This window comes from Anopheles darlingi, chromosome 3, assembly GCF_943734745.1.
Source record: "Anopheles darlingi chromosome 3, idAnoDarlMG_H_01, whole genome shotgun sequence".
NCBI classification, from domain to species: domain Eukaryota; kingdom Metazoa; phylum Arthropoda; class Insecta; order Diptera; family Culicidae; genus Anopheles; species Anopheles darlingi.
In genome coordinates this window covers 25,438,439-25,460,938 of record NC_064875.1, presented here as the reverse complement: position 1 = coordinate 25,460,938, position 22,500 = coordinate 25,438,439, and the positions used below count along the sequence as shown (strand labels likewise).

At 51.9% G+C, this 22,500-nt stretch overlaps 2 protein-coding genes across 2 annotated transcripts in view; one reads left to right on the top strand and one right to left on the bottom strand.

Annotated features, from left to right (window-relative positions):
• LOC125954276 (insulin-like growth factor-binding protein complex acid labile subunit) overlaps positions 1-12,292 on the bottom strand; it is a 26,078-nt gene extending 13,786 nt beyond the window's left edge. The window contains exon 1 of the mRNA XM_049684435.1: positions 12,026-12,292. The gene's annotated coding sequence lies outside the window, so the exon portion shown is untranslated. The remainder of the gene's footprint in view (positions 1-12,025) is intronic.
• A 5,294-nt stretch (positions 12,293-17,586) lies between these two features.
• On the top strand, positions 17,587-20,490 carry LOC125953813 (uncharacterized). The gene has a single exon (XM_049683596.1). The coding sequence runs from the start codon at positions 17,587-17,589 to the stop codon at positions 20,488-20,490; it is 2,904 nt and encodes a 967-aa protein (XP_049539553.1).
• Positions 20,491-22,500: the final 2,010 nt, after the last annotated feature.

Below are 22,500 nucleotides of genomic sequence, written 5' to 3'. Positions count from 1 at the left end.
CTGGTCCTGGTGAGAAGTACCAAGGCCATACCCCCCCTATCCGCAGAGCACCGGGTGACTAACGTAAGGGCAGAGCTTCATCATTTCGTTCCCGGCCGTAAAACATTGGGTACATATCATATCGGTAGTCCACCCCCCCATTTCCCAGTTGCTCGACCAAACAGTAATCAAACTTCATACCAGCTGTATTGTGAGGAAGGACCCTTGATTCGGGGCCAATGCCAGATACCCGAATCAGCAAGCGAACTGTACTCGGAATACGGTATACCATACCATTCCCTCTAAGCGGAGGACATGTACAAGTCGGAAAGTAAAACACAACAGTTGCCAGTTGTGCCAAGGGGAAAGAGCAGATGACGTGACTCCGCGAGTATCGACGTGAATGGTCGGAGCCATGGGGCTGTTATCGAGACGACGACGAGGACGACGAGGACGACGTGGCAGCAGCGAGAACACATGTTTCTTTAAAGGTTTTATTTCAAGACGCATTTCGAACTCTGTCAATCCAAGTAGACTCTCTGTCTACTCGGGGGGATCAAGTGGCGAACGATGTACGTGTGCCGTGTGTACGTACCCTCGACGAAGCAGTTGACATTCGCTAGTCCCATTCGATTGAGTCCACTCCACATCATTAGACAATGGTGTCTGCTGAACCAAGGGAGAGACAGAGAGAGAGGTTGTCTCGTTTGATTAAAACTCGTCGCAACCGATACCCCGATGTGCGCATCGGAGGATGATGGATTCCGGAGGGGCTGTCGATTTAAAGCTGTCTACCGTAGACGTCGGACACGGATAGGTCCCCCCCCCCTCCGGTTTGCTCCTCTAATAGCGCTTCACATTTCATGTGAAACACGTAGGGGTAGCTATACAGCTCATAGTACTCTGCCGTACTCGTGATGTTGTGGTACTGGCCGCACGTGATTCGAGTACTGACACGCCACACTGGGCACTTCACTGACATTTCAACACATCTCACAGCCGCTGCTGCTGCTGCTGCTGCTGCTCCTGCTGTTGATGATGATGGTGCTGCTTAAACAAGCTGCCATCACACCTGCCGCTATACGACGGCTGTTGTTAGTCTTTAAAATGGCGGCTCCTTCTCCCTTTGTTCCTCCCCGAAGGGATACGTTGATTAGACAGCACACTAAACGATTGCATTCCGAAGACTTCGCCTCCCCGGGTGGGGAGGGAGGGTCTCAAATCGAGTCAGATATCCCCTGAACGACCTCGCCGCCACGTCACTGTCACGGTAGCGACATCTGCCGGAAGCACGGCGCGCTAACCCTCCCCTCTTCCAAAGCACTCTTCGATTGTGCTGCGACTCCTTAGCGCATAAAAATGGAAAATTTAATTTATGTTTATTTGCTCACGAACCACTCGGCCCCGAAACATGCTGTCCCAGAATGGCACACAGTTGACGGTTGCCAGAGGGTCTCCTTCCCCCCTCCCCCGGGCCCTGGTCACGCTAGACGCTCGCGTACTCGTCGAGCAAGCAACTCGATAATGCAATTAGCCGCCGTTTTGTACTTTTGGGTGCAATTTATGTTCCCGAACTTCATGTCATCGGCATCGGCGCCGGGCACACCCTTTTTCTGCTCCCGGGTTCGGGTGTTCGGTCCGGAAGCGACCAAAATCAACAACGCCGCCGCCATTTTGGTGCACCATCAACCATCCGTCTAGCCACCGGCGCCGGGTCTAGAGCCCTTCGTGTGAATCAGTGGTTCGCACCACACACACACACACACTGTGGGAGCTGTTGTGTGACAGTGCCGACGGTGACGGTGACCCTCTTTCTTCGCAGGAAACCTTCCCGGGTTTTATGACATTTTGTGTGTTTTCGTCGTGTCCCACCGCGCACCAGCAAGCGAGAGGGTGTGTAAATTGACTTCCAACTGGGACCATTCCCGGGCACAATTGCGCGCGAAACACTGGGGCCAACGATGTCCATGTGTGTGTGTGTGTGTGTGTGTGTGTGTGTGTGTGCAAGCTGGCTAGCTGGTTCCGTTTTCGGAAGGTTAAGGGTCGCCTCGAGCTCCCTCCCCACAAACGAACTAGGAAGCTCCAGAGACAAGGCAGGCAGTGACAGTATAAAATGCCCCCCCCCCCCCCCCCCCCCGTTTTGAGCAAGTGGCCGGGAAAATTGGCAGTTCATGATAAATTGCCTTCCAGCGAGACCATCCAGCCACCACCATCCACGCCGGTTCGGTTCTGTTCGATGGATAAATATGGTTGACACTTTGCACCACGTCGCTCTTCCTTGTCAGACATCCCCGGACCCGGACCCGGACCCGGTCCCGGACCACGCGGACCTTCTTCAGTGTGAAGTGTGAAGTGCGGACGACGTAACGACGACAGCGACGACGGTTGCGCGTCCACCCAAAGTGCCATAAATTATGAAGTTCGTTAGGCGCCTGCTTCCTGTAACGCTTGGCACCGGAGGTGAGAGAAAAGGACGCGCGAGGGTGGTCTCCTGGGGTTCAAAGACCCAAACAAACACGCGGCACATCAACGTCTTGTGTCCTGCTGATGCTGCTGCTGCTGCCGCTACTATCGGGCGGCCCAGTGGCGATGATTATTTCGCTGAAATATGAATTGTGATGTTGCCATCTCTCGCCTGCTCCAAGGTTTTTGAATATCGTCAGACGCGTGTCTGACATGATTGTCATGGCAGCAGCCCTTGAGGGCCCCTCAATTGACGAGTTGGACTCGACCAAGCAGGCGAGGCGAGGGAATTCTTTGGTAATTTCAATGCACATCGCAGCACTCGCAGAGTTCGTTTAAAATCTGAATATTATTCCTACCATTAGAGCGTCGTGTCAGAATTGTGTGCTTACATTTGTCAAAATAAACTGCTGTACATAAAAACCTACAACTTCTCGCAGGATTACAGTTTAGCGGTAAAGCTATAGCGACGCTACGTGAGCAGCATTCCTTTGCCGGTATTAATCAAGCAAGCGGATCCGATCGATTCAATTCTCGACTCAGCAGCTGCTACCCAATCGAACCGAACGAACGGATTCCATTTATTGGCCCAGCGGATTAATAGAGAATCTCTGCTGTTTTTTCTTTTCATGTACAACCTACGTACTGCTCGATGTCCTGCTTTGTACCGGGCTCGAATGCGCTTCGCTGGGCACAATAAAGCCACACTCGGTTAAACCAACTCAAAGCGAGCGAGCGAGCGAGCATCCTTTCTATCCCTCTGCCTTTGCCAAGCCACCGCCACTGCCGATCGATGCATCTTCTTTTGTTGCAACAAAAGACCACGTGGGACGTGCAGCACGGGTCCCCTTGGCCCATCGATAGCAGCATCGTAACAAGGACAAACACGGACCATCGGGTCCTGTGTTCAGCGCGATCCCGAGCGGAATCGCAACAAAAGACCAACTAAATCTTTATCGGGCATTGCGGGTTTGTTGTGTCGTTCGTCGTCGTCGTTGTCGAGGAAAAGTACTCGTTGGTCTTGTTTGTTGCAGTTCCCGTACGGCGTACTAGCCTCGTACCGTCTTATAAAAGGCTAAAACCCAGACCAATTGATGAGGATTTCGATGCCCCATACGGAGAGGAGAGAGCCGCAGCACTGGCATGGCATGGCGGGGATGCTTATTTTGGGATGCCAATTATGAGAGCAATCGTCTTATGGTATGTGTCGCCGATCGAACGGTCAAGAGAACCAATAAACCTGGCCCACCAGACAAGCAATCGAACACGGCATACCGAGGGTCTACAGCAACAGCAGAACCGACCGATCGATCGATCCATGGTGCAATTTATGCCATCTCATTGCAGCCCAACCGTATAAGATGAATGTCATTCCTGGGACTGCATGTGTGTGTGGAACGCCCCGAAAAAAAACCGACCACGCGTAACGGTCAACTCAATAGAGGATTGTTGGGATTTTGGAATTAATCACCCCAAAAATAGAAATCTTTTCTCATCGCCGGCCCGGCCATTGTCAGGCGGTCAAAGGAGCCTGGTCCTGGTCGGTCAAGGCTTAGAGGCTCGCTGTTGCTGATGCTGGTGCGCTCGGATGGAGAAAAATGGACGCAACCGATTCCCCGGGGAGGGTTTACGATGATGCAGCTGACGGAGGGCACATATTGCGGCCACGTCCGACCTATTCAGTCGGTTTCCTACCCATAATCTAGGTCATCGTCGATCGTTCGCGCGCTCGAAGACCCGAATCGAAATCCTCTCAAGACGCCCGAGCAGAAGCAAACCACTGTGAGGATTGTGCAGTGTATAACAGGACCAAGAACTAGCATCATCATCTTCATGGTCGTCGGGACTGCTTTAAAGACGGGATTTGTAGCCGGTAAAAGCTAAAGACGCTCCGTCTTGCCGTTAACCTTCCACCGAATATTCCCCTATGTCCTTTCTGGCTCCTTTCAGACACCCAAACACGAGCATGCACACGAGCGCGAACAGGGGACCCACAAAAACCACCAACCACTACCAAGGAGCGAACGTTCGGCGGGTCTGAATAGAATCTTCCAGCCAGAACCACACCGAGAACGTGGAGCGACGATTCACTCTCGCTTCGCCGACAAAAAAAAACGGGAAGAGAAGTTGCCGGATCCTGAGGTCCTCTGGCCCTGGGATTTCATTCGTCATCGTGTTCCTCACCATCGGTCTCAACAATACGCGCGCGCTTAAGGATCGACACTGCATCCTGCCTGCCCCCGAGGACCTATCCTCCTCCTGTCGTCGCCACCGCCGCTAGTCCTGTGGACGACGAAATTGGGAGCCATTCTGTTCGAGTGTTGAATAGAACTCAATAATACCGACGTCGACGTCGTCGACGACCGTTCTTTCGCTCGGATCCGGGGGTTTGCTACGTGCGAACACCAGGGAGGCACCAGGATCTTGGCCCCCCCCCTTCCCCGGTAGAAAAGAGGATCGACGACGACGTGATTTTTGGGAGCTTTTTATTCGAATTTTATTTCGGTTCCGTGAACCAAAAGGTGGATCAGCAAGGACCAGCAGCAACAGCAGCAGCAATCGTTCTCTTGTGCGCCGTCATCGCAGCCAAGACCCTGTCCTTTTTTTTTTTGCCTCACGATTATCGTCGTCATGAATATAATTTCAAGTGGGTCCCTCCGGTTCAAGAGTGGTTCCGTTCACCACCACCGGTGTGTTGATTTTGCCGGTGCAGGATTAGCAGTGATTGGATTCAATTTTCCGCCTCACCGAGCAGCTGTCATCGCCATGGAATGGTAGCCTGGAACCGAGCTCCGAGAAGTCCCTACTGTTGCTCGCTCGCTCGTTGGTTTGCTGTCAACCCGTTCCCAATGCCGTGCATTCCACGGGACCGAGCTGTTGGTTTTTGGCGGATTTGTGTTTCATGGTTCCGTGGAATTGGTTGCTGTTGCTGCTGCTGCTACTGCTGATGATGAGAGCAGCGTGCTCGCACCGGTCCCTGCTGATGTTGTTGCAACATAGCATTATGCCAGGCGACCGTAACCCAAACAGGATCAGCATGCAGCCAGCCCCATTCACAGCGTTCCGGCGTTCCGGCGTTCCGGGTGGACCAGAATTGTTCAAACAGATTAAAACGTTTTTCGGGGTGAAAGTTCGTGTTCGCGTTGGTACATTCGTGGTACGACACTCGCGGCAGTAGCAGTTCCCAGGGTGAAAGATTTTTGCAATTTTCTGGCCAATAAAATGGAACAATAGATGGTGGAGTGTCCCAGGAACCGGGCATTCAATTTCCTCGGGGGGCCATTTCGAGTTGTTTATTTGCTTCTTTAGGCTGGGAAGCTTACAGTTTTCCCTTTTTATGGACCAATGACAGAATGCAGGAATCAAAGTCAAGCGAAGAGTCCTAGAGTAAGTTTAAAATACTTCGATAATTTCCCTTCAAGTTACTATTTAATCTGAACGTCCTGGCCGTACCTAAGACTATGCTCAGGGAGGACCATGTTCCTGGGAAATGAATTCGAAATCCTCCCTTTCCTATGAAACATAGGGCCTGAATTAGAATCATTAAACTCTTCCATTCTAATCCACAAAACCCCTCCCAGAATGGTTTCCTTTCACAACGCTCATTCCAAACCCTGCAATAAACACAATCCTCGACGCGCGTTCCTGCGCCGTTCCAAGGGGCCCCACGGCCGCTGTTCTCATCATTCCCAGCGAACCGAAACGGCATTATCACGCGCAACAATACAGTCGGCGGTGGTACCGGTACGGTGGATTTTCCGTAAAATTTCCTAGAATAACACCTTCCACCGGGGTTCCATCCGGGGTTTTACTTAATCATCTTCTGCCCCTGCTTGCCCCTGATCCCACCCGGGATCGCCGGCCCCGTGGCCTCACATTTCATATTTGCCCACTCTTCAGCACACTCAGGTCCTTTTGCTGCTGTGGTCCGAAATATGAATCGTTTGTTTCAGGATCGGGCTACGAGGGCTTCATGTTTCCATTCCTTTTCTTTCCAATTTCTTATTTCCTTTTCTTGCTAGGAGAGAGAGAATGGGAGAATGAAGGAAAATTAATGAACGGAGCCGCATTAGAACGCATGAGAAGACGGCGGCGATTCTGGGGGCTACGGCAATACACAGAAACGGAATCGGGCCTTTGGGCACCTGGAGTATTGCCAGGCATCTAAGGTCCTTTTGCGTTATGATTGCGCATTGAGAAAAAAAAACACCATTCCGAAGGGGTCCTAAGATGCGAAGCATTCCAGCTGTACTTCTGGAAACGCCGAAACACTTCCCAAGAGAACCGTCGTCGGAGGCGAAGGCGTCAATCCTCTCTGCGTACACGTTGAGCGTAAAAACCTCCTCCGAAAACCGCTCTGCGTACGATTTATGCGCTCACTTCTGCACCATAAATATAGCCATTATTTACGGTCGCTGATTGCGCCTGACGATCATAATTATCGTAATTGTGCGCGCTGCCACCCCCAAAATCCGGAAGTAAAGCAATTGCTACCTTTTACGCGAAGGACCCTGAGAAGAGCACCACGGAAACGGCTAGGGTGCAACGAACCGTTAGATTATTGTGCGGGTAGCAGTAAGGACGTCTTTCGGTTTATAAATATATAAAATGTATATTATCTTTACTTTCTTTCTTCAGCAACACCGCCTCTGCGGCGGACTAGAGCGAGAGAAAGAGGAGAAATTACGTTGGAAAAGAACTTTCTGCGCTTCCCTGCTTTCAAGAACTCCTTCTCCACCTGCCCCGGACGCGTCAGGACGCGGAGTAAATAATTAATGAATTATCGACATTCGACTTAAAGGCCGACGATGGGCAGGGCCTTCAGGGTACCATTCGCTCCCCATTCCCACAGTGATCCCAAGGATACGTCACAGTACATACAGATTGGACGCAAAGATTAGAACACACGGGGAGGCACACAGGAGGGAATCGAAAAAAAAGTTTGGCCTCCCGTTATCTCCTAGCAAGGAAATGGAGAAGCTGGAACCAGTGTGCACACACTGCTGCGAGTTCTATATTCTATCTCATTCGTGGAGGGTGGATAGTAGTAGGTGAATAAATTGAAGAACTTTAATTACTGCTTCCCTGTTGCACTGTGGACGGTCTCCGGAGGGATAGAGGGCATCCCATTTTGGTCCGAAGTTTGGTGGCCAAAGTTTTTATTTTGTTTCCATTTCGCAGAGCGCATCTCCCATGGGGGGGGGGGGGGGGAGCGACGGTCCCGGAAACATGCCTAGAACCGAAATCAATGGAAAGGAACGAACGAACGAATGAACGAAATCGTCCTTTTATCCTCCGGGAAAACCGAACGAGGATACAGTATTAGCTGTGTGTGTGTATTCTATTCTATAACATTTTCAATGAACGGCCTCTACACATCCTGCACAGATCCTTATTTCTCGAAAAATGTAGAAATGGTCATCCGTTGGATTAGAATGTTGCACAATGGTTCCCACTTCTCAGGAGCGCCCGAGGTCCGGAGATACACACACACACACACAGTCTGAGGATGCGACCGACCGACCGTCCGACTGTACCAGCTCTAGACAGGAAGAAGCCCTTGTCTAGGGCTTCCCTCCCCGGGGGATTAATGCTGCGTATGCCAGGGGGAGGGCATTCTGTGCAGCAATCTTCCTATCCCGGATTCGATTGTGAACGAAAAATGGGCAAAAATTACCCAAGTCATACCCAGGCTTCCGGCTGCCATATGCGCTCCCGGTCAAACTCCTCCGGTCAAGAAAATCAAAATCCCATTCCCAGGGAATCTCTTTCTCCTCTACACAAGGTATACGTTGCCACGGCAACGGCAACGGAAAAGCTACGTTTCATTGGAGTTAATTGTCTTTAATGAGCCAACCATATCTTTCGGATCCGAGAAACCGAACCGAACGCACTGTGCGCACACCATACACAGCCCTAAAAACAATAGAAACCCCCCGTCCGGACAATCCTGGCAATCCTGTGGAGTCCAGCCCTCTTTGTTCCCCCGGGTGTTCCGAGTTTATGCTGAAAGTGGCGAAGGATAGCAATAACCGGCCAACCAACAAAAAAAAACAGAAAGATAGAAAGGTTAGAAGAAAAAAAAACCGAGAAGAACCGAGAAGAACATTACATCCTTTGAAACAGGTGTTCCGACGTCCCAGCTAACAAGGGATCCCAAGCTTGCCGTGGCCTCCCGAAGAAAATTGGGTGTCCATTGAAAAAGTAATTAATTTTTACTGATCCTTTGCACTGCTCGTCCTGCCAGGTCAAAGCCAGCGGCACCACGACGGCCTCTACCTGGACTCACCACACCACCCGTAAAACAAAACGACGGACAAAAAAAAAAGATATGAGTTTGGAAAAGCAAAGGCAACACCTCGGGACCCCGCATGGTGTAGGGACCTTGGTCAAGGTGTGTGTGTGTGTAGGGAAGGGCCAACTTTTCTCCGAAAGTATCCTTCCAGCGAAAGCGTTCTCGGCTGCAGTTTTCCCTAAACTATATAATCCCCGATGCCGGCCGATGTATGACCATCGGATCTCGGATCCGTTTTGTTGCCCCTGCTGCTGTTGCTGCTGGTCGGTCGGTCGGTCGGTGTGCTGTAATGAAGATACTTTTACCCGCTCGGCAGGATAACATCTGACTTATCGCACCTCGGACCCTAGATACACCCCTCAGTCGAGGAGAGCGCTCAGGTATCGGGCAAACGATCGCAATCGATGCTCCGGTTGCCAGGCCGGTCGTGTGACACTGGGTCCGAACAGGACCAAAAAGGTCCCTTCCATCCATTCCTAGAAGTGTCTCCTAGGACACTCAGTAGCGTACGGAGAATTTGGAGCCAAACATTGTCGAATCCAACGGGACGCTCGGTGATCCTCGGAACGAGATAAAGATATTTAAACAAATTGCTCGTAGTAATTTCGTGCCGGGCAGCGGTGGTCGAGGCCGAGGGCTAGAAGACCTTGTAGAAGAGGTAGGTCGTCCGGCGCCTGGCACACCGGCTAACGAGTGGCACACCAGGTCTCGTGGTCGGCTAGGATAGTTTGGTGACAAATTAGATTAGAAAGCGATGAAAGTGTTTGGCAGGAGCGCGAGGTACGAGGCCAGGGCTGGAGGAAGTGTCAGCTGGTCACTGGCACTGGCTGGCGATGGGATAAGGCGCTCATCTGGTCCACAGCCAATGAAACTGGCTGTTAATTGTCATTTGATAGAGGTGTAAACGCTAAGCTTCTGGCCAACAAAAGGGACATGTGGCAAAGGATAGGACCGTAGTAGAAGTACTGTGCCAATCTTTCGGACCAACGGGAATCGATACATGCTGCATGCTGGGTGCTGGGCTCGAAGTAAATTCAATTTGTATTTGTACCGACATGACCGACAGATATTAAAATCCATTTTGTCGCAATCCATGTAATGGGGTTTTACCCGGAAAAGGGATCACATCGCATATGGTGATTCGATTGAACAAGCGGATCCCTACGGGGCTAGTGTTATATATTGAAAAAAAAGTGTCCAGGTGACAATATGTGTCTCGCTTGAATGCATTCAAATTGAAATTCGCACACTTTTGGTGGCCAACGTACAAACACAATATAATGCGACCTTTCTCCAACATGTGTTTCTGCTCCATGGAATCCTTTGATGGATTTTCTTCACCAAAAGATGTCGGTCTTCTACAAATAGACCATCACTGTACAGCCTTGTCCATCCCCACCACAAAGCAGTGGAACACGTCCAGTACACCTTTGATCCTTCAAATTTTTAATATCGTCTTCCGAGAACTGACGTGGTGCCGATGGCGTAGACACACCATACCACACATATTGATCCTCAACGAGCTGTGTGTCGCAACGTTTAGGTAGAGTCCTGTAGGACTGCACGCCTGGTCTACCTCGGTCCACCTGGAGCAATTTGTTCACCCAAGCGATCGAATATCTGGAGCCTGCAGTCATAAACACGGTGACACGTCTCGCGTTCGCGTTTTGTAATTCGTTGAAAATTTATTCCGACCATAAATCGAATTTATTTATTTCCATGTATATTGATTTACCGATTGCGCGTTTCCGAAGCCTCGGATCACGAACACCCCGTGGTGCTCCGGTGCTTTTCCTGAGCTTCATAGAAATTGAACGGAAATTGAAACATGTTCCTTCGCTTTTACTCTTCTTTCCTCTTCGGTTCCGGAGAGCTCCAAGGAGAAGGAGCAAGGATTCCGGTAAAAAAAATCACAAACACACATTTCCCGGTGGCCATGCGAAGGCGCACCCATGACTCGTCTGCATCACGTCACGTCGCGCGCTTTTATCACTATCGCAGGCCACTGTTCTGCCCACGTGGACACACGCGCGCACACGCCCCAAAAACCCGTAAACAACCAAAATGTCATCGCAACGGCATTGCGACGTTAACATTGGGGGGGGGGGGGGGCGCAACCAAGGAAACGCTCCACGTGGCTCCACGCTTTTGAAGAATGAATAGCCACAAAATCAAGGACCAGGATGGGGAGCTTAGCCTGCTAGATCCATCTTGAAATTGAAGATAAAGCTCGGCATCCACATTCCTTTCCGAACGAACTCACACACCAGGTTTGTTATGAGGGGGGAAGGAGACGAATGGAAGGCAGGTGTCCTCTTCCTGGGGGGGGAGCAGTAAGGTCAACATCAGTCAATGAAACGCCCGCAAATCTCAATATCAATGACGGGCATCTGTCTTACTTGGGGACTCCATTTTGACGGAGGAGGGCTCCTTCAGTCGCACAGAAATAAGACGCTGATTTCCTGTGTTGTTTGCACAAGAGAATAAGGGAGAGAGAGAGAGAGAGAATACCGCAAGAACGATAGAGAGATAGAGAGAGGAACTGTAGTGAGAGGTGAGAGGTGAGAGTGAGAGAGCAAGCGGCGCAAGACGCAAGACGCGGACGCTTAAACACTTCGTTTGGGGCCGACTGTGGGGGCCGCATTTCCATTTCAGGGCGTGACGCGCCCCACCCCCCCTGGGAACCGCGGTTCCGCCTTTTTGGTTAAAGCCGCTCCACGAAACGAAACGAAACACTTTTTCCTTTGTCCTTTGGGCGGTCGACTAAGGACTATCTGGAAAGCTAAAAAAGACGAGAATTTTCCGACGCCGACGATGAAGTCGATGCCCCAGCAAACCACCATTCGGGACACACCCCGGAAATGCCATCCTTGGGGCTAGTACCTCCACCTCTCTCCCTCAAAAACCGGTAAGTGGCCATCATGCTCCAAAGGTGGACATCGCCAGAGCGGTAGAAAGAGAGAAGAGTAGAGGCAGAGACGAAGGTGGGGTTGGTAAAAAGGATAACAGAGCTACCTCGCCTGGCCTGGCCTGGCTTGGCTGCTGGTGTGGATGGCAACCGACGTGGGGGGTAATGTTGCGTTATAAATAATTCATGACCTTATCCGCTCCACTTCGCCACCCGGCGGCACACAATCGAGCACGTCTCCCCCGCCTTAATACTGGCTATCGAGAAGAGGAGAAGAGGGAGGAGGGGGAGGAGGGAGTGGTCACACCCACCACCCCGCGTGCGGCTGTGATAAAAAAAGGGAAAGTGGATGGTATTTAAAGAATGTAATAAATACGAACCTCTTCTTCTTCTTCGTCTTCACGCGCGAGCTTCCTTGGCAGCCGAATTGGCAGGCGTTGAGTGGAGCTCGATGCTCGTCGCCTACTGCTCTCTCTCTCTCTCTGCTTTGCCCGCCCCACCCCGGTTACTATGCGCAATGGTGTAGCGGTGGCGGAACCAAAGTAGCTTTTGTAGCCTACTTCACCTTCGGCAAGGCTCCGGTTGTTGTGTGTTCTTGAGTAAGGGCTGCGGCTTCTGCTGTTCCACTCGTAACCGACATCACTCTTTCCCTCTCTCTCTCTTTCCGCCCGAACAATCACAATGCACACACAATCAACCACCACCAATCAGCACAACACACGCACGCACGGTACGCACGCACGCAAGCACGTTCGAATGCCGTGGAAAGAATTCAGATTGACGTACCCACGGTAGCCCACGGTGAAAACAGATTGCTACTGAAGCCGCCACCTCACGCCACTCGTCACTTGCCAGGGACCGAGGGTTGCGCACCGTAGGGCCACCGCATGCCTTGGAGTCGATTCCGTTTTCCCTATCGATAGATGCGAGCTTTTGCACGCGATTTGATACGGTCCTAAACCGGACACGCCTTACCCGAGGGGTCCCTTTCAGGTTCACGAATTCACGCCACAAAGAACAATGGTTTCGGTTCTCGCCGGGGTCCTATCGAATCGAATCGACGCACTATTCGTGGTCCCTAGGCACAGGAGAGCAAGCACTGGCTTCACGGTTCACTACCTTTAAGGGGGAGGCGAGTAGTGGTGCGGTGGGGGGGGGGAACCTTCACAAAAAAAACCTCCCTGGACAAACCCCCCGGGGAAAAGCCCGTAGAACCACGTGAAGAAAACCACGAACACGATTCTCGGTGACAAGCACACAAGGACGACGCAACCAACGATGTCCAATGTTATGAAACATCCAGCTCCGACTATCCAGCAGCTTCTCTCTCTCGGAGCATCAACCATTGGCACCACCAGCAGCAGCAGCAGCCACAGCAGCAGCCACAGCTTCGCCCTTTTCCGAGCACAAAACACACACACGCATACACACAACGGGATGTCCTCGCGGCCCAAACGAAGCGAGACGTTGTCCGTCGTCCTTGTGTCGACAGTAATACACACAGACCAACCCCCGGGAAACTCTCTTGCGCTCTCTTCGGTGTGTTTCTCTCTCGTACACGAACGCGGAAGCACCGCATCCAAGCATCCCTTGCGCTTTCATCCCTTCGCAACACGAATCGGCTGTTCTTCGTCCGGGAGCGTTACTGTGTGTGTCCTCTCTGCTCTCTCTGCTCTCTTTCGGGTCCTCCAACGACCCGAGGAAGCGGCAAACAAAAATGCGTCCCGCCTGCTCTTCCTCGCTTTCGTTTCCTAGAAAAGGAGGGTGGACGACACCCTGCCGACGAGGACTTCGATGGTGTTTTTCCGGCTCTTTCACAACCTGCGGTTCTTGTCTCGGCTGATTTCGCCTCGCCCGCCGGCTTCCGAGGGGTTGATGTCCTTGGGGAGGGATTTCGTTAAGTTTTTCCCCCTGTCGATGATGAATTTTCCGATGGAAACCTTCTGAGCCGACCGAGGATGTTCACTCACGGCAGCATCGTGACGATTTTGGTAGGAGTAGGGATAACGAATGAAAATTGGTGGTGGGGATGAAATTTTTCAAGGATTATTGGGTGGAGGGGATACGTGATTTCGAGCAGATGCATCACGACCACGTGGATCCATTGCAAGGATATTTCTTATAATGTGGTGCAGACCAAAGCTATATGCATTACAACTGTTGTGAAACTTGTGCTAATCATTCAACCTTCTGCGTCGATGCTAATCATTCATTTCCTTTTTAAGAGAAGACGTTATGTTGATCTGGAATCCCTAAATTTGGGCGAATCATAAAACCTGAAATTAAAATAAAATGCGAGCGAGTGAAGGGTGCAGGACGGTCCCAATTGATGATGCTTAGAAGATTTTATAGAAAGGAACAATAACTGTTTAGAAATAAAAGAAATCCAGGGAAAAGTGGAAAAACAATTACAGGATCAACGTAGAAGACATACAAGAAACGAGTAATTTATTTTTTTGTTGTTGTTTTTTTTCTATGATTTTCACTTTTTCAATGAAATACCTCCAGCGTTTGGTCGCAAATCATGTTCTTATCACCAGCCAAACTATTTAAAAGTATCGGTGGTATAGTTTACGATGGATATTGCAAGTGACGATGAAATTTACTCAAGCTATATTGAGTTCCGTATTTAAGCATAAAATGCATAAGCTAAACGAAGCATAAATATAAACTGAATTCTATAGTACCCATTCAAATCTCGAAGAAACGCAAACAACGGTCAGAGGTGAGCTTGTTAAATTCTGATGATCGTCGTTCTTCAACGGAATTGTGCAAAGATAGGTGTTACCGATAGCAGCGGCTATCGGTAGGGCCCACGAGCAGCCACCCGTAGCTCACTTGCGTGCGAGCCTGCACGCAAGTGAGCTAGCAAGCGGCAACTGAGAAAGAAGGCGAAAAGCAACCAGGAGAAAGAAAGCGAAAGGCGATAAACGAGTGAAAAGAGATAACCGCCACGGAAGGCAGACAAGTTTTGAGTCTGCTCGAGGAAAAATAAAGCGACTTCAAAAAGCTGAAAACCGCGGCGGTCTGTTTGCATTTCACAACACTCAAAACTTGTATTCGAAGCCTACTGCGTCCAAGCGCGTGATTTCAACTGATTCCAGTGATTGGTGTTCGATTGGTGTTCGATCGGTAAGGTTTCGCGCGCGAAAAGTGCAGTGCAAGCATGATGGGGGGAAGCAACGATTTGGCGGACAGCGCAGTGAAGGCCGGTGCAAGTGAGAAGGCGAACGTAGTGACGCCGCCGTCGGGAAGGACCTCAGCACCCGCAGTCAAGGCGCCGAAAGGCCAAAGAGGAGCCCGTCGGAAGGGAACCAAGACGAAGACGCCGCCACAGGACGATCAGCCCGGCACCAGCGCAGGTCAGCACGGTGCGTTGAACCCATCGTCGTCGCACCCGCGGCCATCGCTGAGCGCGCCGAAGGAAACCGCGCCGAAGCTCTTGCTGAGCGTGAGAGGCTCGACGAGCACACTTCAACGTGAGGCGAATGAGAGGAAGCTGCTGGCGCTGGAACGCTTGGAGAAAGAGCGCCAACAGCGGGAGAAAGAGTTCCAGGATAAGCAATTGGAGTTTCAGAGGTGGAGTAGTGAGGTCGAAGAGCGTCGACAGGCGCTTCTACGAGGCGACTTCTCCGTGTCCGGCTCGACGGGAGCCGATATGAGCGATCGAGAGGAGAACTGGGGCGGCAATGCAGCACGGCACCAAGAATGCGGTGATCCGGAACAGCCTAACTGCCACGGTTACCGCCCAAACCCACGGGATAGCCTAGCCGAGCCGGAACGTCGTCTACCGGCCAGCTCGACCGCGATCCGCACGGTCAATGACCCAGAATTCGGCGACAGTTGGGGCGATTCAATGGGCGAATTCCAACTGTCCAGGTCACAGGTCGCGGCGAGGCACGCCGTCCCAAAGGAGCTACCAGCGTTCAGCGGTGACCCGGAACAGTGGCCAAACTTCCTGTCGAACTTCAACCGAAGCACGAGGATGTGTGGCTTCACGGCGGACGAAAATATAATACGGCTGGAAAGGTGTTTACGCGGCAAGGCGTACGAGACGGTTAAGTCCCTCCTATTGCACCCGAACAACGTGGGCAGGGTGATCGCGACACTGAAGATGCGATTCGGTCAACCCCTGCGCATCGTGCAGTCTTTGACCGAGCGGATGAGCCAGTTACCGTCGGTTCGTGAAGGGCAATGGGACCAGCTCACCGATTTTGCGGTCGCGGTGCAGAACTGTGCAGCGACCATAGAGATTTGCGGTGCCCCGGAGCACTGCTTCAACAGCTCCCTACTGTACCAGCTGTTGGGGAAGCTACCAGTCTCGGTGCAGCAGATGTGGGCGATGCAGACGCCTGAGGAGGTGCCGGACCTCGCTACGTTCAGCCAATGGTTGTACGCGACGGCAGAAACTTTCAGCCGCCTTTCCTGGGCACAACGCCAGGGTCCACTGCCGGAGACTAGGACAGAGAGCCGGGCTGCACACCAGGCACCCGGAACGGCCCTACAAAGCAGCACGCCCAGTCCGTCGGCAAGTATGTGTGCGGGCTGCGGAGGAGAGTGCCGCGCGGTGGAGCGGTGCAGCCGGTTCATTAGCATGGACACGACGAAGCGCTGGGAGGTCGCCAGGGAGGGTCACTTGTGCTTTGTCTGTCTGCGTCGTCATAAGGGAGCATGTGGAGCCAGGCCATGTGGCAGCGAGGGATGCACGGGCAAACATCACGCCTTACTGCATCGCGGGCCATCGACCACAATAAATACCGTGCACGAGCCATCAGCAGCTGGGGCAAAGCCAGGTGCAGTGCACTGTATCCAGATCGACAAACACTGTGAGGCTAGCGACGCCTGCCCCCAATTTCGATACCACTCGGTTATTCTCCACGGTCGGACCAGCACCATCAAGACGATGGCATTCGTGGACGAAGGGTCGTCTTTCACGTTGGTGGAGGAGGACCTCGCGGACGAGCTCGGCCTAGACGGGCCCAACCAGCCATTACATCTGCAATGGACGGGAGGGATTACTCGCGTGGAGAAGAGATCACGCGTCGTGACCCTAAAGATCTCGGGAACGCCACAGGGTCACCAGTACACTCTGTCCGGAGTGAAGACCGTACAGAAGCTGGAACTACCAGCGCAGACCCTCGACAGCGAAGTTCTACAATCAAAATACCGGCACCTGCGGGGCGTGCGACTGGAACCGTACACGAACGAGCGCCCCAAACTCCTCATCGGGATTGGGCACCTACAAGTAGGGCTGGTACTGAAATGTCGAGAGGGCGCAGCGAACGACCCGGTAGCCGTTAAATCCCGCCTGGGGTGGACCGTTTGCGGGGGCGCTGACAAGGTGCATAACGTAGCAGCCGTCCAGGTGCGTAGTAGCGACAGCAGCACGACCGACGAAGAGATACACCAAGCGCTTAATACGTACTTCTCCCTTGACAGTCTCGGAGTAACGAAAGCCACAAGAGTGACGACAACGGAGGACGCTAGGTGTCTGGAGCTGCTAACGGCCCGCACCAGGCTGGTGGGTGACCGATACGAAACCGGCCTACTTTGGCGAGAGGACGACGGAACCTTGCCCAACAGCCGCCCGATGGCGCTACAACGTTTCCAACAACTACAGAGGAGAATGAAGAGAAGTCCGGAGTTCGCACGCACCTTGAAAGAGAAAATAAAGGAGTATGAAGAGAAACGATACATAAGGAAATTAAGTGTTAGAGAGGAGCAGCAAGACGAGCCGAGACGGTGGTACCTTCCTATCTTTGTGGTGACAAATCCGAATAAACCCGGGAAAGTTCGACTCGTCTGGGACGCGGCAGCAGAGGTGCGGGGAACCTCCCTAAACTCAGCGTTGCTAACGGGGCCCGACCTGCTCTCTAGCCTGTTCGAGATTCTGATCCGTTTCCGGGAAGGAAGGATCGGGGTAACGGGGGACATCCGTGAGATGTTCCATCAAGTGCGGATACGTCCCGAAGATCAGTCAAGCCAATGTTTCTTATGGGAAAACGAACACGGTGAGGTGGAGACCTACGCGATGCAGGTGATGACGTTCGGTGCCCGCTGCTCGCCCAGCACCGCTCAATACGTGAAGAACATCAACGCCCAGCGGTTCGCAGAAACCCACCCTAATGCCGTTAAGGCTATCATCCACGCACACTATGTCGACGACATGCTGGTGAGCGTCGATCGCGAGGAGGAGGCCATACAACTAGCCCTGGACGTCGCGCACGTACACCGCGAGGGAGGGTTCGAGATTCGCGGTTGGATTAGCAACTCGCCCCAGGTGTTAAGCGCCCTACACGGAGAACCTGAAGAAAAGCACATAGAGTGTACGCACACCGTACACACAGAGAAGGTGCTGGGAATGTGGTGGGACACCGCGGCCGACACCTTCACTTACCGGATCGGAAGGAACAAGCACTCTTGCGATCTGTGGCAGGGAACGCGGTGCCCTACAAAGCGGGAGGTCTTAAGCGTGCTCATGGCGATGTTCGACCCGTTGGGCCTACTCGCAAATTTCCTGGCATACTTAAAGATCCTGCTGCAGAAGATTTGGCGATCCGGGGTTCAATGGGACGAACCGATAGACAGCGATTCATTCACTAGCTGGAAAACATGGCTGAAGGCTCTCCCAGAGGTGGAAAAGGTACGAATTCCCCGGTGGTACGGCACATCCGCCCTGACAAGGAAAGACGAAATAGAGCTGCACACCTTTGTGGATGCAAGTGAGAACGGAGCTGCCGCGGCCTGCTACATCCGGCACGCCACGGGAGGAGCAGTACACTGCTGTCTAGTAGCTGCCAAGACAAGAGTTGCGCCACTGAGATTTACTTCGATTCCACGAATGGAGCTGGAAGCAGCAGTTTTGGGAGCACGGCTCTGCCGGTCGGTGGAAGTCGCCCTCCGTCTGGTTGAAGAGGAAAGTGAGGACGGCGGATCAAAAGCCGAATCATCAAGCAGATTCTTCTGGACCGACTCCCGTAACGTACTGGGGTGGCTCAACTCCGACAGTCGCCGGTACAGCCAGCACGTCGGGCACCGAGTCGTGGAGATTCTTAAAACGTCCAAATGCCGGGAGTGGCGATGGGTACCCACAAAGCTCAACCCGGCAGACGACGCAACCAAATGGAGCAGGATGCCCGATCTCGCCGCCACAAGCCGGTGGTTCCGGGGCCCTCAGTTCCTGTGGGAATCCGTCAAGACGTGGCCCGCACAACCGGCGGAAAAGCCGGTCACAGGATCGGAGCTGAGGCCAGCTTTCGCCGGCCATCACTCGCCTGACGCTCCGTCAATACAACAGCCCGTGGTCGACGTGACGAGATTCTCGGACTGGGCAAAGGTGCTCGTGGTAACCGGAAGGGTATTGCGCTTTGTCCACAACTGCAGGGCTAGTAGCACCCAAAGAGTCGGATCGTCAGGCCCTATAACAGCAGAGGAAAGGAGCAAGGCGCAACGGGTTATAATCAGCCAGGCACAAAGGGAGGCGTTCCCCGCGGAAATCGACCTGCTGAAGAACGCCAAGACGTCAACTAGGCTTACGACCGTGATACCAAAACAGAGCCCGATCCATTCGCTGAGTCCGTACCTGGATGAGTGCGGAATCCTACGCATGCGAACGAGGATCGCTGCATGTCACTACGCAACAGAAGACGCGAAGAGGCCGGTAATTCTACCACGGCGTCATCCGGTTACGGAGCTGATAGTGCGAAAGTTTCACGAGAGGTTTCATCATCGAAACCACGAGACAGTGATTAACGAGGTGCGCCAGCTCTACCACATTCCTCACCTCCGGTCCTGTTACGCTAGAGTGCGGAGGAACTGCCAGTGGTGCAAGAATGCGGCTGCAGAACCGAAGGCTCCCATCATGGCTGACCTGCCCCCGGCGCGTCTTGCGGCCTATGTACGGCCATTCACATACGTAGGACTTGATTACTTTGGCCCAATCGAAGTAGCCGTGGGAAGGCGAGTGGAAAAGCGGTGGGGCATGCTGGCTACGTGCCTCACAGTGCGGGCGGTCCATATCGAGCTGGTTCACTCGCTGACCACCAGCTCATGCATCATGGGTCTGCGGAATCTAATTGCGCGCAGAGGAACCCCGCTCACAATATTCTGTGATCGAGGAACCAACTTCGTCGGTGCGCAGAGGGAACTGCAACGCAACCCGGAGCTGATCGACCACGTCGATATCACAAAAGAGTGCAGCCAACGCGGGATACGGTGGGAGTTCAACCCGCCACAAGCCTCCCACATGGGAGGTAGCTGGGAGCGCCTGATCCGGACGGTGAAGGAGAACATCGTTGCTGCGAGCTCAGCCAAGCGTTTGAACGACGAAGTGCTGCGCAGCCTGCTGGTCGAGGTCGAGAGCATTATGAACGCGCGGCCCCTCACACACGTGCCGGTAGACGACGACTCGGCCCCGGCCCTAACACCGAACCACTTCCTGTTGGGTTCGTCGAATGGCATGAAGCAGCCGGGCGAGTTGGACGACAGCGGCAGCCTTCTGCGGCAGAACTGGCGAACATCACAAGCGTTGGCCAACAGATTCTGGAGGCGGTGGGTGACCGACTACCTGCCAGAGATCACACGACGAACAAAGTGGCACCGATATAACGAACCCATCAGGACAGGAGACGTGGTAGTCATCGTCGATCCCAGGCTACCCAGAAACTCCTGGCCAAAGGGCGTGGTAGAGCAAGTTTTCGCCAGCAAGCAGGACGGTCAGGTTCGATCCGCAAGGGTCAGGACGGCGAACAGCACTTACGTACGGCCAGTCACGAAGCTCGCCGTGCTAGACGTGATACGCCAAGAGTCAGGGGAAGGAGTGATACGGGATACGCCGGGGTGCTAGCAAGGCTACAGAGATAGGCCGGAATGACACCGGGGAAAGCGACCCTAAAACAAAGACAGATTAGTTAAAGCAGGGTGGAAAGGGACCTTACGATCTGGATGTGGGATTGATAGATAGAAGCTGAAAGGCGACACAGTTGATAGGAGAATCCAAAGAACCGGCACGTGCCGGTAAACGGAAAGTAAACATACACATGACAGGACAGGCGGCTGCTCTTGGGCCGAAGTACGAGACGTCAGTTAGGACGACCGTACTGGGGGGAGTGTTACCGATAGCAGCGGCTATCGGTAGGGCCCACGAGCAGCCACCCGTAGCTCACTTGCGTGCGAGCCTGCACGCAAGTGAGCTAGCAAGCGGCAACTGAGAAAGAAGGCGAAAAGCAACCAGGAGAAAGAAAGCGAAAGGCGATAAACGAGTGAAAAGAGATAACCGCCACGGAAGGCAGACAAGTTTTGAGTCTGCTCGAGGAAAAATAAAGCGACTTCAAAAAGCTGAAAACCGCGGCGGTCTGTTTGCATTTCACAACAATAGGAAAATGGAATGACGGGTACCATGAGCACAATGAGTCAACCTAACACTTCTTGCATTGAACTCATCTATATTTCCTGGAAAGCAGTGTCAAGGAAACAAATAATAATAAACGAGCACATCGGAATAAATGATAACTTGGTTGATTTGATTAATTTTTCTTACTTATCAAGCATTACAACCCACGAGCGATTTTGGCCTGCCACAGAAGATCCTTCCACCGCCCGTAATAGAACCTCTTTCTTGTCCAAAATGAATTTAAATGTTTTACTACGCTAGTGACTTAAAGTATCTGCTAATCTATCTATCTTCTATCTATATATATAAAAATGAATGTGTCTGTCCGGATGTCCGGTATAGACTCCGAAACTACTGGACCGATTGACTCCAAATTTGGTATGTGGGGGTTTTTGGGGCCGGTGAGTGCTATAGGCATGGTTAGAAACCCCCCGCTACCTTCCTTCATGCCCTTCCCTAACACTTGATTGTTAAAAACATTCATTACTCCGCGAGTTATGAACCGAATACCATTAAAACTTGCACAATTGTTGATGGTCATCTAAGAAACTATGGGACAAAATTTGGTTCATATCGGACGAGGAGAGGGGGGGGGCCTCCATACAACCCCAATCCTTAAAATACGTCTTAGGGCAATATGGGTATCGTTTCCAAGGTTTTGATGGTCTCTAAATCGATTGGATTCACTTAATACTCTTTTACTTGCCTCTTTCACCTATCCACCATCACCACCCTCCATTCCGTACATCTTGCAGAGCAGAGTGAGGGGTGGGAAGGTTAGATAGTTGCGTTTAATTCATGAATAATAATTTTAAAAATGAGACCAATAGATGTTAAGGAAAAGAACGAGAGAGAGAGAGAGAAAGAGAGAGAGAGAGAGAGAAAGGGAGCCCGGCTAGGGTGGAATGATATCCATGGGACCGGTAATGCTGCAAATCGTTACCATTTTTTATTGGTATGTCTATTGTTGGATTAAATTTTAACAATTTCTTAAGTTTAGTTAAGTCATGAGTTAATTAAGAAGTTGCTTTAATTTTCACAAATCAATTTACATGAAACAATAACAAAAACTTATTCAGTTGCGAAATGCCCGAGAGAAAAGAAAGACCCTCGATCTGATCGATCGACGTTTGAGTTAATTTGAAGTGCGGTGCTTTTAGTTATGATCTACCATGTGACTATTTAAATCATCGTAAGCTGAATACCGGGGAAAAATGGATCAAGTGTGTCGTATTGTAATGCCGTTAAATACACAGTATTTGAACTTAACGAGCTATGTGCAAGCCGAATACTAAAGTCAAACTTTTTTTAAAAATACTTGGGAAAATATAATTCGTTGTTCCAAATGACGTCATTTAGCCCGAAAGGCAAAGCCTTAAAACTCAAACATCATGTTAACTTTCCAGCTCATATTTACAAGCACGTCGCATCTCTATTTCCAACATCACTAACGGACCTAGCTAT

What these genes read in the sequence shown, in the direction of transcription:
- LOC125953813 (XM_049683596.1), top strand. Translation starts at nt 17,587, where the DNA reads ATGTTCCATCAAGTGCGGATACGTCCCGAAGATCAGTCAAGCCAATGT.